General features: G+C 40.1%; 2 protein-coding genes and 1 long non-coding RNA gene across 12 annotated transcripts; all 3 read left to right on the top strand.

Annotated features, from left to right (window-relative positions):
- The first annotated feature begins 239 nt into the window (after window positions 1–239).
- LOC119267889 lies at window positions 240–7,104 on the top strand. Of its 3 annotated transcripts, none has more exons than XM_037549330.1 (15): window positions 240–400; window positions 2,887–2,979; window positions 3,076–3,125; window positions 3,338–3,511; window positions 3,731–3,790; window positions 3,908–4,587; window positions 4,721–4,861; window positions 4,978–5,097; window positions 5,224–5,467; window positions 5,609–5,772; window positions 5,853–5,961; window positions 6,085–6,169; window positions 6,276–6,523; window positions 6,678–6,756; window positions 6,909–7,104. In XM_037549330.1, the coding sequence occupies exons 6-12, from the start codon at window positions 4,177–4,179 to the stop codon at window positions 6,093–6,095; spliced, it is 1,200 nt and encodes a 399-aa protein (XP_037405227.1). In that variant the 5' UTR covers window positions 240–400; window positions 2,887–2,979; window positions 3,076–3,125; window positions 3,338–3,511; window positions 3,731–3,790; window positions 3,908–4,176; the 3' UTR covers window positions 6,096–6,169; window positions 6,276–6,523; window positions 6,678–6,756; window positions 6,909–7,104. The 3 variants fall into 3 exon arrangements, with proteins under 3 accessions (XP_037405227.1, XP_037405229.1, XP_037405230.1); XM_037549332.1 differs by having other exon boundaries at window positions 3,911–4,587; XM_037549333.1 differs by lacking the exon at window positions 3,076–3,125.
- A 111-nt stretch (window positions 7,105–7,215) lies between these two features.
- LOC119267890 (putative ubiquitin-like-specific protease 1B) lies at window positions 7,216–10,542 on the top strand. 8 transcript variants are annotated; one of them, XR_005132732.1, is made up of 11 exons: window positions 7,216–7,308; window positions 7,423–7,545; window positions 7,666–7,779; window positions 7,900–8,373; window positions 8,518–8,678; window positions 8,804–8,917; window positions 9,067–9,198; window positions 9,301–9,401; window positions 9,521–9,701; window positions 9,804–10,256; window positions 10,528–10,542. XR_005132732.1 is itself a non-coding variant. In XM_037549334.1 (11 exons), the coding sequence occupies exons 5-10, from the start codon at window positions 8,138–8,140 to the stop codon at window positions 9,699–9,701; spliced, it is 936 nt and encodes a 311-aa protein (XP_037405231.1). In that variant the 5' UTR covers window positions 7,216–7,308; window positions 7,423–7,545; window positions 7,666–7,779; window positions 7,900–8,013; window positions 8,108–8,137; the 3' UTR covers window positions 9,804–10,135. The 8 variants fall into 8 exon arrangements, 2 of the variants coding, with proteins under 2 accessions (XP_037405231.1, XP_037405232.1); XR_005132733.1 differs by having other exon boundaries at window positions 8,817–8,917; XM_037549334.1 differs by lacking the exon at window positions 10,528–10,542 and having other exon boundaries at window positions 7,900–8,013; window positions 8,108–8,373; window positions 8,507–8,678; window positions 9,804–10,135.
- Window positions 10,543–14,307: 3,765 nt separating this feature from the next.
- LOC119271489 lies at window positions 14,308–15,632 on the top strand. The gene is made up of 3 exons (XR_005134554.1): window positions 14,308–14,566; window positions 14,665–14,782; window positions 15,439–15,632. It is a non-coding gene; the product is annotated as an uncharacterized LOC119271489 (long non-coding RNA).
- Window positions 15,633–16,114: the final 482 nt, after the last annotated feature.

Here is a 16,114-nt window from a genome sequence, read left to right on the forward strand (position 1 = left end):
TCCTCGGTCATTTTTTATTCTGTTAGTGTATATCTATCTTACATTTTTGTGCATCAGAAGATTTCTGTAAGTGATTCATTTGTTTCTCACTTACTCGAGTCTTGGTTGCATTGCATCTCATCGCGCGAGTAGTCTAATATTTGTTTTTTTTCCTTTTTTCATTCTCTGGAATGTGGACCCAGGATCAACATCTCTTCTAGAGACCACCCAACGACACTGTTTGAATCGAGAGACAAAGACACACACAGAGAGGAAAACGGGAGAGGAAGGAAGTCGCATCACGGGGGCGGTCACATCCAAGGTTCCCGCGGCGGAAGTCGCCGGCGACGAGATGCTCGTGGATGCCCGTGGCGAGATGCCTGGCGGCGCCCCTCCAGAGTCCTCGCTCCCCACTGATGAGGTGAGCTACGGTCCCTTTTCCCCTCTCTCCCCTCCATCCCCCAAATCCCGCCCCTGTTGCGTGTACGCGAGGCATAATCGAGCTGCGGATGTCCATTTTCTGCAGTCTAGGGTTCATAATTTGTTGAGAATCACGATTCCGAGAGGGGATTGCAAGTCTAGAAGAGGGATTTGTTGAGAATCACTGTCTTTTGTGTTTTTCGTGTACTTTTTTTTTCTGCGCAAATCACGAACATGAGGCTGTGAATTAGTGTTGTCGGCTTGAGCTTGTGCTTCTCTGCGGTCGGAGCGATTCTAGTTTGTTGGATTTGTTGTGTGTAGCCACCGCAATAGGGAGGATTCGCCAGTGCCTACGCTGTTGGGCACCGGGATGGGGGAACTGTCGTGGTCCGCCGTGAGAGTGGTGGACACCGGTGGTGTTTGTCCGACAAGAAGGGGCGGCAGGGGTAGTGTGGTCGTGTTCTTCTTGGTTGTCCGGCACCGCCCCGGCCAGCGCCGCGCCCGGCCAGCGGGATGGGGAACTTTTGGTAGGACTAAATTTTTCTGTGCTTCATGAGAGCGCTAGTCTATTTTATGTTCACTGTCAGTACTCATATCCGTGCTTGTGAATTTACAAGTATCCAAGTTCACTGTTAGTAGGCATGTCTGAATTACTTAAGACTTAAACAACTTGTTTGTAAGTGGTCAATCCTCCTGTAGTACTCCCGTGAAAGTGATCTGGACCTCTTAGTTTTTCGACCACTATAGTTGATGGATTTTTAGCTATCTCTCTGTGTCTCTTGAAGAGGGTGCGGAGGCTTACACAACACACAAACAATCTTTGTGTGCCTCATGTTATCACACTATTATATGTTTTTCATGTTTTCTTTCAGAAAGAACGGTGTTCAGAGCCAGCTAACTGAACCGTGCTATCTCCTGTTCCCGGAGTTTCTTCAGAGCAACCTATGGATGTTTCAGACTTAATCAGACCTAAGTTAGCTAGCAACTTGCAGATGCCCTCATCCTAGCATGAACAAGAGTACATAGACATGGGTGATTTCGACAATTAACTTTGATGTATTAATTAGCTAGTTAAGAAACTTCATGTAGTAGCTAGTTAAAACTTCAGCAAACAGTACAGAGCCACGGCAATGCAGCTAGTTAACTTCCTATGCTAGCTAGTTAATTTCCCGTATCATCTAGAAATTAGAAGAAGAAAAATATGACTATGTACAGAAAAATCTGGGAGTGTTTCCTTCTTACCAGTTAATTAATGCATCTGTAGTTTTTCGACCACTATAGTTAATCTGCGATTTTTGCTGCTGATCATCATGACTAATTAATGCATCTCCTAATCTTTTTCAATGACAATTTTTCCACATTTTTATTTTTCCAAAAGCTACTCTACTTTTTAGCTTCCTCTCTCCAACTCATGGAATGTGTTGGATCTGTAGTGCATTTTTTTGTATGAACTACCCAAACCGAGTATTGATGTTTTACATTTCCATAAGAAAATCTGGGAGTGTTTACCTTTACCAGTTTTTTACCAGTAGCAATATGTGAATGGATCAACCATCCTCACTTTTGTACCATAGTTTTATGTCAGGCTTTTTGGAATGAATCTCAAATTTGTGAATGGATTATCTCAGATTAGTTTTGTTTGTCCACTAGGGGATATATGGTGTGAATATAGATTCTGGGATGGAGTTTGTGGAGATGACGATTTTTTGGGCATGTTTTTTGTTGCTTTTAGTCGTACTTTGGTTGTCTCTAATGTATTGTTCAATTATTTTTTTGCCTGCTTGCAACAAGTATTTTTGCCAAATGCATGTTTGAATTTTTTTCCTGAGGCATTTGGCATACTGACATAGTTGATTTTTTTGTTTTGAGCCAATGTGGTGTTCTACATCAAGCTGGGCCAGTGTCGTGTTATAGATAGTACTGTTTCTAGGCATTTCTAGCCAGACTCCATTCCCTCACACAAATCTGAGCTGAGCTAGTACTTGCAACGGAGGGATACATGGGTGGGCGGCAGCAGCCAATGTGGGGTCTGCGTGCGTGCATGCTTCGCGTGGCGCGACAAGCATTTGTGGTTTGTGATCGGATGTCCACACCGCGAACCAGGCTGTGACTTTGACCACCTGCTAGTTTTCCTTCTTCTTTTTCCTCACACACGAAAAAAGAAACCTGCTACTTTTATTAAGTATTGTTTTTTGCTTTACTGCATCTCACTCAGCAGCACCTTTCTCAAGCCTGCAGTACTAACCGAATCAATCATAATCGCTGTGCTTTTCACTTTCCCTTATCTGAATTTAGACTTCAAGACCATAATCCTTGTCTCTGATGCATAACTTTTTTGAATGATTTTGGTGCAGTATTTTTTTCTTTAGCTAACTGCATAGTAAAGTTTTTGAGAGGGAATCAAGTGATCATTTATCTTTGTCTTTTTGTGTTTGTGTTAAATCCACCTTTTCTTTTTAGCTAACTGCCTCTCTTTTTTATGAGCAGTGTCTGATGGATGCCCGCAAGCAGACTGAAGACGAGATCGAAAGTAAAACCGAGGCCTCCTTGAAAGAAGGGTTAGGTCAACAGCTTAAAACTGTATGCACTCGATCTGTTTTATCTGTGTTTTGATTTTTAACCCTTTTTTTGTACATTTTGTTATGAATCTCAACATTTTCTTTTTTTTCATACAAGATCATATGAAGAAGAGTAGAGATTTAACAAGAGATTGCTTGAACAGTGTGGTATGTTAAATGCAATCACCCATTTTTGTATGCTTTTTTACAATGTCTAGTGCTTGGTTTTTCGTTAAGCATTAGCAAACAAGGGAAGTTACCCTGCAACATATGTTTGTTGTTTTTGCTGTTTATCTTTTTTTGGCCTAGAGTATGTTTGCAAAAGATACATGTTACTATGCAACACTAATGTATCATATGCATTCTTTTTGTGAACACAGCCACACCCAGGTACAAATATTGAAGATGAAGAAGGGAAGCCTGGGAATGATAGGAATGAAGAAGGGAGACATCAGTGTGTGGAAGATACTGATTTAGATGAGAGAGGCTATGATGTCGAGATCACCGACACTGAAGCATCAGACGATTTGCTGTATGAAGAAGTTCTGACGGTGGTGTGTAACTCTTTATATACAAATATGCACTTTTTCTTTTTCCAAGGTTATTAGTTCATATATGAAGTTTTTAACTAGGCAACACATGTTGAAAGAGAGGCTATGATTATTTTCTTTTTTGATGTTTAAACAAATATATAGCTAATGAATGATTTGTGTTACCTCTTTTTTCTTTGCTCCACCCTAATGATTTTTTTCCTTTTCTTTGCTTTTTGCTAGCTGACTAAAAGTGCTTGAAGGAAAGAACATCGGAAAGCTGTTTTGGAATGAAAAAAGAAGGTACGCCACCGCTCTTTTCTTTTTTTCTTCAGTTGCGGTTCCATTCTTTTTATAGTTGTGTAGCTCAAAAAAATTTCACACACCTTCTCTTACCTTCTATATTTTTTCTTTTTGTAGCAGAGAGCAAGGATTGACCCAAACACAATCAAAGCCACAATTGATGAGATTGCGACCAAAGCTTACAACCGGTGTAGCATGCCATACTTCTCCGAGATTGTCAGTTTCATGTGTAAGAGCCACCATAGGGTCCAGCTTGTTAGGAACAGCGGTTTCGGATATCTGTTGGAGCTGGTTGACTATACTGTACCCAGGGGGTTTGTGCAGTGGATCGCTGACAATGTTGACACAAAAGCAGAAGCAATTGTTTTCAACAAGAAGAGCATTCCATGAATGCTCAGTCAGTGGAGTTTGTGTTGGGGATTCCTTCAAGGGAAACAATCATAAACACTAAAGAAGAAGAGGCTGGCAAACAAGCTTTTCTTGCGCTTTTTGGGTTGACAGAAGTCCCAACAATCAAATTCTTTGGCAATAAGCTGATGAACGAAGATATGTCTGACGACCAGATCATCCGTTGTTTCCTGGTTGTGGCATTATCAACATTCCTCTGCCCAACATCAAGCACTAAACCAAGCACCAAATATATGGGAGCTCTAGTTAATGTGGAGCAACTCAAGCAACTAAATTGGTGCATGTTTGTTCACGATTGGGAGTTGATGTATATAAAGAAATACCAAAAGGAAAAGCTGAAGCAGAACCGAACAATGATGACTCTAGGAGGATGTATATACCACCTAGCAGTATGTCACTCTTTTTTTCAAATACAATATGTTCTTTTTATGTGATTAAGCCATTTTTGTGTTTGTTTATCTTTGTTGGTGTAGTCCTATATCATCTAATCTAATGTTTTCCCTATTTTTTGTTTTTTTGCAGGTATGTTGCCTTGATTTTACTGATTTTCGCTCAATTCAAATCCCATCTTTGATGCCCAGGATATGTGTTTGGAAGGGAGATATGGTCAAGCATTTAAGTAACATGACCATTGGAAGAGATGGAAAGTATGGATGTCTGACAGTAAGTTCTTTCACCCTCCTTTTCTTTTTCACATCCAAAAGCATGACATCCTTTGTGTAACATTTTCTAATTTTTAAATTTCTTACACTTTTTTATTTCTATATGCATTTTTGTAGATAAAAGAAGTATCAGAAACCTGCTATAAGGATGGAACTTTTGAGTGGGCAAGTACGATTAAGAATTCAAATTTCAGGAAAGCGATAAACAATGTTGCAGGGAATTCTTTGTCTGACAAGGTTTGTGACCCCATGCTTTTTTCATTGAAGCAAACCCTTTTTTATGCGGTTTCTATATGTACAGCCTATGCCTTTTTTTACGAGTTTTCACTTTTTTGTGATGCATCATGTATTTTTTTGGACCAGGTCAAAGAGGATATCTTCCTCGCTTACGAAAACCATATGAAGAATGAAGACCTAAATACTTGCATCAAAGCTAAAGGGCTTCTTCTAGACACGATCCGCATCATAACCAATGCCTCTGGTGAATCAGGTGATACAGTTAAAGTGGGCTCAACAGGAACTGAATTGAATGCAAGCCAACAATCCAACAACTCAGGAGACACTGTCAAACTACAATCGACTGAACTTCAAGAGGAAAATGACAGAGGTGTGTCACCATTTTTTTGCTGTAATCCTTCAGTAGTAGTTCCTTTTCTAATGTGTGCCTACAAGTCAGTCTATAAGTCAGCATTTTTACAAAGGTGTCACACCTCCCGTCTGGTGCCCCTTTTTTCTCCTCCCCATGCAGGGCATCTGGTGCAAAGGAAAAGAAGGAAAACGAATGTTCTATCAACTAGCCAACAGTCTGCTGGTTCTTCTGTATCAAAAACAAATGCTGGAAAAGGGAGCACAAATGAAGCTGATGGGTTTTGTAGCAGCCCTCCTAAAGTCCATGAAATAGGCAAGCTGAAGGTGCGCACTGCAACACAAATGCTAATAGGCCACACATTTTTCCTTTTTCTTTTTGCGTCTAACCATGTACCCTTAAACAGTCTGACTCTGAAGCACAATGTCAAAGAGAGCATTCCTCAAAGGACCCCATGACGGAAATGTGTGCTCCAGCGACATCAACTTTCGCTCCAGGAAACCATGTAGATGGAGGTACAACTTTTTGGTTTTTTGTAACTTTTTAATGTTCTTTTCTTTTTCTTGTTCTCTTGAACTTACATTCCTAACTCCATTTTTTTCATTTTGAACCACATCAATTTTGATACAATACAAAAGGAGGAGGATAGATGCCCAATCAAGCAGCGAACCACATGATCCCTGTTCAATCAAGCACAAGAAGCCTTTGGAAGCTCTTTTGAAGGTACAGAATGTGCTTTTTTTCTTTTTCGTAATGCAAGTTGATTTTCAAAAAGATTCGTCTAACATAGTTTTTTGCTTTTGTGTTTTGCATTCTTTTCCTGCAACAGGGTGACAAAAAATCCCCTCAAAACAGAGTGAAGAAAAGGATGAAGCCCACACTCTAGATAATCAACAAGAGAAAAGCAGCAGCCTCAACTACATGCTTATTGGAGAAGCAAAAGAGTGACATGTTCAAAATGTAGTAGAGAGTGCCAAGGAGGACATCCCAACAGAGCTCATTCAGTCCAAAATAGTTTTCACGGAATCAAAGCAAACAACATTTTCTGGTTTTCAAAACACATCAATTCAGGAATTGGTACACAAAATTTATTTTTCTTCATGTCAGCAGTGGCATTCATAGACATGCTTTCCACTATCTAGTTGTCAATCTTTTTGTCTTCTTCTATGTGTTTTAACTGTGTCTTTTTTCTTGTTTTTTGTTTGTTCACTTGAAAACACACTTGAAAAAGGACCCACAGAGGAAAACTTTTAGGGGGCGCCCGGATAACCTGAGCATAGACATTAATGTAAAAGCGCAACCAGAGAGTGGTAAGCATGTCTTTTTTTATGCTCTCTATTTTATAAAAACTGAAGCATAGACATTAATGTACCAGCACAATCAGAGGTCTCCTTTCTTGTGTGTGTGTGTGTGTGTGTGTGTGTGTGTGTGTGTGTGACTGAAATGCTTTATTTGTTTTCAGGGACACATACAGATGAGGTTTTTGCAAGAGGCCATAAAATCATTAGCGACTTTCTAGACAAGGCAAGATAAAAATACTTCTTCGCCAATGATAGCACCCCCTCATTCAGGATCTCTGAAGATGTGGATGAATGTGGAAATATAATCGAAGAACATGAATTGTGGAGGCCTGTATGGATGAAGGATGAGTGTTACAATAAAAAGATAGAGGCTAGTTTTTCAATATCTTTTTTTCATCCACAAGTGGTTTCTCCTATCAACATAAATGCCATATTTTCAGTGCACATAACGTTTTTTCTTTTTCTCATAAACAGGCAACGAAGTTGAAGATCGCCAGAAACTTCAAGGAAGTAGAGCCAGAAGAACTTGACATTTGTGTGCAAGGGAATACAAACTTGAAGGTATTCTACCCCCATCTATTCAAATCATTGCTATAAACGCTGTCTATTTTTTTGACTTCTTTTTTGGTCTCTCTCTATGTTTTTGGTACTTGGTTTTTGTGACGAGCAACACAGAAACAGGGGAGCGGTAGTTCAAACTACGAGCTAAGCATTCAGTGCGCCCAAAGGGAAGTACAGAGAAGTTTGATGTGTGAGACGCCACACCCCCCAAAACCAGTTGAGGAGATTGTTGATTTGGTCAGTTTCGCAAAAAACTTTCTTCTCTTGTAGTAGTTTATCACAAATAGGCTTTTTTCTCCCAAGCTTTTCCAGGGTTGACTTTTTCCTTCCTTTTTTTATTCACCCTATGTGGCGCAGACAACACCTGAAGTTCAAATGTCAACTGGGTGGAATCACAGGCAAACTTGCTACTCACCATGCGAAAATAATAACGAGTACACAGCCGAGACTCCCCCACTCAAAATGAAGAAGGTAGTCTTGAAATAGCAGATTTCTTATCAAATACAAGCATTTATTCTTTTCTTGTACTAAAACAATCCTTTTCATATGCACTTTTTTGTGTGTTTGGTTCTTTTTTTATGTTCCCCCCAGGACTACTCCATGGTTCCAATAATAGGAAAAAGGTTATTTCCAGAGGAGGAAAGCTGTCAACAAGAATCCAGCGGCAGCAAAAGGAATCCAGTACAACTAATGGAAGAAAAAACTATAAACAGCCGTTTTTTTAATTTTTTAAGTGCTCTCTGTTTGTTAATCGTTCTTTTCTTTTTTCTGAATTTCTTTTTTTGTGCCATATGTATAGTCAGGATAACTCAAAATTCATGGAGGAAACATGTTTAGGCAAGAGCGCAGCACATTGGTCAACAGAACTGATGATTTTTACAACACAAATCTCTCGTTAGGAAGGCCAAGCAGTTTCCGTGGAAAAGAAAATGTACCACCAAAGAGGATTGTCCAACCAAGCAGGTACCGTAGCTCACTATACGGCTGCAGTGAGAGGGGCCAAATAATGCCACATGAGAGAAAGATGTATGAGAACATAACATCCTTGGCCAATGTTGAAGGATCGTGAGTTTTTTCTCAGATGCACTTTTTTCTTTTTTGCAAAATGTTTTTTTGCCTTATACTCACTGTAAAGACTTTTTTGTGCGTAAGCCTAACCTGCAAGCTGACATGTTTTCCTTTTGTTCTATATGTACAACAAACCTGCAGTTTTGATTGACAAAACCATCGCCACATTTGGACAGTTGGGTAACTCGATGAAAATAGGTGGCCGGGTCCAGGCCTATGTCACAAATGTGTACTGCAGGCACCTATTTAATGAAAATCATCCTAGGAACTCACTCAAGCACTATTTCTTCCACACTGCATCTGTAAGAAAATGAAACCCCACATTTTTTCTCTCTGTTTGTTTTTGATGCTTTTCCCTTGTTTTTATTTTTTCTGTCATCGTACTTACCTACCTTTCAAAATTTTCATCATTCAACAACTTTAAAAGGAATATTTCCTAGGCAAATGGAAAAATGATGAGGCAAGAATTTGGTGGAGGAAGAAACTGATTAGAAGTTTCATTGGAGCTGGAAAAACACATAATCTTTCGATGTCAGACAAGGTTTTTTGTCAAACTTCCTCTTTTCATTTTTCCACAACACAAGTTCAGCTATAATTTAGTTTAGTGTTTTTTTCCTTCTTTCATACACACTAACCTGTTATCTATATTTTTCCCTTTTCTGCATCAACTCCAAAATGGATGTACACAAGTTGTACTTTCCAACACTACACGAGGAATATTACTTTCTGTTCGTCGTCGACATCAAGGGTCGCACATTTTATTTTTTGGATTCTTTCTATGATGAGAATAGCTCATATCATATGAACATAAAAAAGAAGATTGTAAGTGCAAGGGTTTTTAATACTGTTTTTTTGTGATAATTATATTGTCTGCAAGTTTTCCTGCAAACATTAGTAAATATTTATTTTTTATATTTGAGGCAGATCTCAAGCTTTATATGCACTTGGTACGAAGCTCGGCTCCAGCCAATGGATTTCAGTGCATTCCCTACTGTTTACCCTAAAGTCCCTCAACAAGATAACGAGTACGAAACCAAACATCTACGCTTTTATTTTTCCTGACTCCTTTTGCTTTGTTGTAACTTTTTTTATACATTTTTGTTCACAAACACATGTACCTTTTTTGTGTGTATGTCCTTTTCAGTATTGATTGTGGCATTTTCACTATGAAACTAATGGGATGGTGCCCAAGGAATCCAACCCCTATAGTTTTTTCACCAAAAAATGTCCCAGATGCAAGGATCCGATATGCTGTTGATCTCATGTTCAGCCACTACAACACTTTGGATGACGAGAAGAAGCGTGTCAAGGAGTTCCGCTTATAGGTTAACCCCATATGCTTTTTCAGGTTTTTTCAGATTCCTTTGCTTTATGTTTGTGACAGGATTTTATTAAGTTTCCCCCTGTGTTTTTATCCTCCCTTGCAGACATGAAAAAGTGCTGACAGCTCCTAAAAGACACCACTCACAATGACAAGAGGAGCTATATCAAGAGTCATATTAGCAAAATCAAAGGAAAGATGAGATGTATCAAACACATAGTTAGCAATTGTTAAACATTTTCGAGATGTTTTTCTATTTTTTGTATGAACAGAGAATGTACACCTTTCTTGTTGCTGTACGCATATATATGCCCCCTCTGTTATTTTTGTTTGGTTGGGAAACATGTGCTCCCGAAGGTACTTCTACCCTAGTTTGGTCTTTTTCACTCGGTAATGTGGTGAAACACAGGAACTATAACAGTGTTTTGCTCATGTGTTTATGTTTGCACCTTTTCCAACATTTTGCTTAAATGAATTTTCATGTTTCCCGTGTGGGCATCAATACTTTTTTTGGTGTTTTCCATCTGATGGAGAGGGCCAAGGAGATGACGACACAAAGGTCACCCTCTCTTTTTATATCTTTTTTGTACTCATTTTAATGCACAACAGTCATCTTTAAGTTTCTAGATCTCTATATTTTTAGGTTCAGATCCAACCTAAAATCTTTTTGCTCATCTTTTGAGTTTTTCCTATATACTCCTGCACTCATTTTTTGCTTACAAACATATTAAAGTATGAAGTCATCTTTCAGAATCCCAGCTAGGGTAGCAAGTTTTGTTCATACAGTTTTACTGCATTTTGTCATTTTACTAATAAAGATCATACAGCAGGCACCAAAAACTTATGAACTTAAGGAGGAGAAACAATGCCCATTTTGGATTTTTCTCATAATGCAAGGAAACACTCATAAAGATCAAGACCAACAGCAACAAGGTAATTTATCCACATTGTTTCCCATCATTTGCGCAGCAACAGAGTTTTCAGTTCATAAGCAAAAAAAGAGGAAGAGAAACATGCAACAATTTTCATCTTCTCTCCTTATAATGTACTTATTGTTAAAGAACTTTCAACTCTTTTCTTTCTTCAAGATGCATCAGTAGTATCTTTTCGTGTGCTCCGCTTCTCGCCTGTTTTTTGCTTCCCTCCTGTTTGTTTCTTTCTAGTCATCCCCTTTGAGGCACTAGGCGCACTAGTAGTATCCTTCTGTGCACTCTGTTTGTCACCTGCTTTTGGCCCCCCTCCTGTTTGTTTCTTCCTACTACTATCCTTTGAAGCACCAGGGACTCCTGTGACAACAAGATTTTTTTCTTAGTTCTTTAGGTATAAACAAATGACAGGAGCAGAGTGATGAGATTTTAAGTAGTAGTCCTTTTAAAGTGCGTGGATTGAGGCAAACCTGTTGGTTGCTTGCCGACTGTAGTCTTCTCGTGAAATTGGCACCTGGAGATGTGTTTGTTTGTGCACGAAGCAAAAACATGGTCATGCTGACCACAATGACTGCAACCAATTTGTTGTTTTGCTTGTATTTTCTCCAAAAATGTCTTGTAACGCTCTTGTGGACGCCCCTTCGAAGCAATAACATCAGGATCCTTTAGAATTTCCCCGTACCCATCAGGGTGCGGCGTGACCATAGTAGGGGCTGGAGCTCTCTCAACATGCTTGTCTTGCATTTTTTGCTGTTCCTCTGCCAAAGTCATCTCATCTAGCTTTGCCTCAATCCTCACACTTTAACCAACCACATACATATATTTTTCATTGGATGATGCAGCATCGGAAGCCATTTCATCCAGTCTGCTAGACAACAACATGTATCTAAGGTGATGGTCCCCTGCTGTTAGCTCCTCAGGGACGCCGTACCTGAGTTTTCTAATGTCTTTTCTTTGCTTGGGTCTCCATCTGTCAATGTAGTACTTCTCAGGTAGCACCGGCAAGTTGAGGTGTGTTAATACCCTAAGTATGTGGCTGCACACAATGCCATCTTTTTCAAACTTTCCACAAATGCAAGCAAAATCCTCTCTGTGCATATCAACAATGACAACATATCTCCGGATTCTAAAATCTTTCTCAGCGAGCATCCGTGTCTTGTACACCTCGTACCTTGTGTTTTTCTCAACCTCCTCCACATGCAACTGGCTTGCAAACTTTATAACTTTCTGAAATCTATAAAATATCGCTCTGTTGTACTTCTCTGCAGCCTGCAATTCCAGTTCAGTGCCTAGCCAGTAGGTTGGCTTTGTTGTTCTGGTAATAGAGTCTTGTTCCTTCTCATTCTCCTGCATCGCTTTCAATATCCGCTCATACTCACGCAAAAAGGTAATCACACTGAATGTTGAGCCTACATTGTCCTTGAATATGACATTTGTCCCTTCACTCCGGGCAGTCGAGTGGATGAAAGGGAAGAAGCTTTTCTTGAAATAGACTGGGACAAACAACTTCTTGTACTTCCACATGTACCTGAAGTACTTGACATTCTCTACTCCATACTTCTGCGTCATCGGTGGCCACAACGTCTCAAACTCTGCCTCTGTCAGGCAGCTATGCATGATGTCGCTGAAGTCAGCATACAAGTCTGGTTGTGTTGAAAAGGTTCTCACACATCTTTCCCGAACCTTTTTAATTACATGGAAGAGACAACACCTATGAACAACACCCTTGAAAAGAGCAGGAACCGCGGTCTTTATTGCCACATCTTGGTCAGTAATGACCGTGAGAGGAGCTTTTCGACGCATGCAGTCCAGAAATGTGTCGAAAAGCCATTCAAATGTGTCCACCGTCTCGTTGTGCACTATAGCACAAGCAAACAAGCAGTTGAGCTCGTGTCTAGTGATGCCAACAAACGGTGCAAACAGCATATTGTAACGATTTGTCTTGTATGTCGTGTCGAAACTCAAACAATCACCATACAACTCATACATTTTTCTCGAGTAGCCATCCGCCCAGAATATGCACAACACCTTGTTGATGTCCTCGTCAGCAACTTTGAATGCATAGTAGAAATTTGGATCTTCCTTTTGTTTGTTCCTAAAGTACTCAAGGACCTGCAACATATCTCCCTTGCCATTCTCTCTGTTTATTGCCGTCCTCACATTGCTAACATATTTCTTAGTGTATGGTGCATCACCCCCTCGCAGGTAAGAAAGAATGGCCATAATCTTCCTAGTGGGCATCTGTACAGAGTTAACTGTCCTGATAAACAATTTCTCTTCCTCTGTCATCTTCTTGTGCGATCTGAGATACTTGCTCTCGTCTGGAGGGCTAAGGGTGTGGTTGTGCTCCAGGTCAACAACCGTGACAACCCATTTGTCTCCTTTTAGTGTTGCAATCATTTTAGCCTGGCACCCAGTTATTTGTATGAAGTTTTTCCTCTTCCTTTTTGCCTTCTCAGGCGGGGGAATCCCTGTTTTTTCTTGCTTCTTGAGATGCCTCTGTTTTTTTCCTTTCTTCAAGCACATCCTCGCCAACAACTTTACCCGAGCAGTTGCACCTGTAAGTGTAATGGGACATTGCCTTTCCACCATGTTTAGTTGCATGGTAGTTGCCTGCTTTCTTGATTGCAAACCCACAAATGGCTGCATACTCATTGTAGAATGCATGGGCAGCATCACAAGAATCAAAGACCATGCCCACATATGGCACATGGTGGCTCCGTACTTCTTGGCTGCAAGTCTGAGCCTGAGCCGCACAGACACTGTCACTTTCTATGAACATGAGTATGTCCTCCTGTGATAGGTGTTCAACATTTTCTTGTTGCACTGGCCCACCTTCCTGTTGATCATCACAATCACAGACATTCTTGTTTTTTCCATGTGCATCTTCTTGTTTACCATTGTCTGAAACATCATCGAAGCTCATGCCATCCGTGAAACTAGGGCCATGGCTGGAGCCAGCAGCTGCTGAATCATCACCCAAACCACCATCAAGACTCATGTCCTCAGGGAAACTGGGTCCATGGCTTGAACCAGCAGCAACTTCATCATCCAAATCATCATCCAAGTCATCCTCACCTTCATCAAAGTCAAAATCACCATCATCGCTGTCTTGTTCTTTGTATCTAGGTTAGTAGCTGCAACCTTGGCGCGTTTCAGCTGTGTTGCCATCCCAGCTCTAGCTAGGGAAACCTTCTGCCCCCACATCTACATTTCCCGCTTGCTGCCTCCCTGTTGGCTCTCCCCCCTCATATTGTCCTTGCAAATGCCCATACCACTCAGTTATCATGTATGCGTCATTCTGTATCAGCAACAACAAGAATAAGAGAGTAAGCATATTTTTTTTGTTATTTTTCTGTCACACATGGGGGAAAGGGCAGTCGGATATGTACATATGTAAATGAAATCATACCTCACAAAACCCCCTGCCACCAGAATCTTGTTGTTGACCAGAATGTTGATATCCACCAATACCAGCCTGTGACCACAAACATGTTATATAGTTTATATTTTATTTGTTGACATTTTTCAACATTTTTTTGTTTCCACTATACATGTCAAAGTCAACAATACAAAGGCACTTATAGTACCTCTTGATCAGCAACCATCAACAATTGTGTGTAGCTCATGTAACCACTTCCAAGAAAATTCATTTCCTGCATCATTTCACCTTTTTGCATGTTAGAATTTCGTAATAGTATAAGTTACTTTCTTTTCTCTTTTTATCTTCTTTTCAGAGTTATAAGTGTTTGCAACATAGCAGAAGAACAAGTTTTTTCATGAAAAGCACATGACTTGAAGAGGGCACAAGCTATCATTTTTTTTCATGAAAGCACATACATGCGTTGCAAATGGACTTGAAGATGTTTGAAATGGCAGTCGCGTCCTAGCTTGTTGCTGCTGCACATATTGGGCACCAATGTATGGCTGCTGCACATAGAGAGTAATGATCTAAGTTCTTTTCTTTTTTTGAGGCCACACCAAAAAATGATGTATTTTTTCTTTCACAATCTAATGGTGTTGTTCTTTAAAAAAACATAGATCATACATGAACCGATGTTACTGGATCAACCGGGACTGGTATACGACTGATTGGAGTTCCTTGTGCCATAGTTTCACCCGGCACCTACAAAAATGAAGAGGAATCATTAATTGTGAGGTATACATTTTCTATCTTCTGTAGTCAGCAAACAAGATGTTACATATACTGTACATTTCCATTTTTCTGTATAGATCCAGAGGGGGCAGGGGCATGTATGCTTTTATATGCTTTTCCTTATACAACCCACTGTAGCAGATCTTGAAGACAAGTTCAGTTTTCACTGTATTTGTACTGGAGTAATCATGGGACACTACTTGTTCATGGGAGGGGGCATGTATAAGAATTTGCTGAATTTTTACACCTAGGTAATTTTGTTTTTTTGCCCTGAAACATGAAATCAAAACAGCTCATATACATGTTTCTGTAGGGAGCTGTACAACATCAATTCCCATGACATATGTTTTTCTTTTTTTTGTCTCATACAAAGAACCATGTTCATTAGTTTATCATATTCAAAAAGTGTCAACAACAACAGCAAATTTTCAACTTCTCTGTCCAAAACAAGCATACAACCTTTTCTCTGTCCACAAACAAGCGTACTACATGTTTATTTTTCAGTGTGTCCTGAACTGTATGTGTGTTGGACATACACAAAAATAGTAGCAGCATGGAAATTATTATCCTTTATGTCATCAAACCACTGAATACCCATGCTTCTAACATACTACATGTTTGTAATATACTACACTTTTCTTCTTCATTTTTTTCTTCAGAGAAACTTTGAACAACATGTGAGACAAAGATGGAGTTTTCCTCCCATGAAGTTATCTCAGAGACAAACCTGCGTGCCCATCAGGAAATTTCCATACCGCTCCAAAATTGCTACAGAAAAACAAAGGGAGAAGAAGAAATCAAAAGGTTTTCAGATCCAAAAAGAAGAAGGGAACAAGATCAGGAGAATTGAAAAAGAAAGGAGCTGCAGATGGATCCATGGACGCACAAACTCACCCTGGTGAGTTTGTTTCCCCTTATACCTATTCTTATCTTCATCATCTGCTTCTTTCATGTCCAAGAACAGCCGCCACCTACACTAGGGTTGGGTAGGGGAGGCAGGGACGGGGAGGAAGGAGGGGAAAGATGGGAGGGGTGAGGACTGGTGTGTTCTCTCAGGGTGGGAGGGTGGGGGTTCAGGGTTTTGACAGAGGAGCAAAAGTTTTCCTGTATTTTAGCTACACATGGGCTTTCTGCTTTTTTGTTTGTGTGTTTGGTGCGTCCAGGGATGGTGTCGGTGTCAAAACCGGCGGATCTCGGGTAGGGGGTCTCGAACTGTGCGTCTAGGCCGGATGGTAACAGGAGGCAAGGGACACGATGTTTTACCCAGGTTCGGGCCCTCTTGATGGAGGTAAAACCCTACGTCCTCCTTGATTAATATTGATAATATGGGTAGTA

This window comes from Triticum dicoccoides, chromosome 3A (genome assembly GCF_002162155.2).
Source record: "Triticum dicoccoides isolate Atlit2015 ecotype Zavitan chromosome 3A, WEW_v2.0, whole genome shotgun sequence".
NCBI classification, from domain to species: domain Eukaryota; kingdom Viridiplantae; phylum Streptophyta; class Magnoliopsida; order Poales; family Poaceae; genus Triticum; species Triticum dicoccoides.

Excerpts from the sequence above, each read along its gene's own strand:
- LOC119267889 (XM_037549330.1), top strand. The coding sequence starts at position 4,177 with ATGAATGCTCAGTCAGTGGAGTTTGTGTTGGGGATTCCTTCAAGGGAA. Across the intron at positions 4,588-4,720 it reads GATGTATATACCACCTAGCA|GTATGTTGCCTTGATTTTAC; the intron begins GTATGTCACTCT and ends GTTTTTTTGCAG. Across the intron at positions 5,098-5,223 it reads GGAATTCTTTGTCTGACAAG|GTCAAAGAGGATATCTTCCT; the intron begins GTTTGTGACCCC and ends TTTTTGGACCAG.
- LOC119267890 (XM_037549334.1), top strand. The coding sequence starts at position 8,138 with ATGTTTAGGCAAGAGCGCAGCACATTGGTCAACAGAACTGATGATTTT. Across the intron at positions 8,374-8,506 it reads TTGGCCAATGTTGAAGGATC|CAAACCTGCAGTTTTGATTG; the intron begins GTGAGTTTTTTC and ends CTATATGTACAA. Across the intron at positions 9,199-9,300 it reads TGAACATAAAAAAGAAGATT|ATCTCAAGCTTTATATGCAC; the intron begins GTAAGTGCAAGG and ends TATTTGAGGCAG.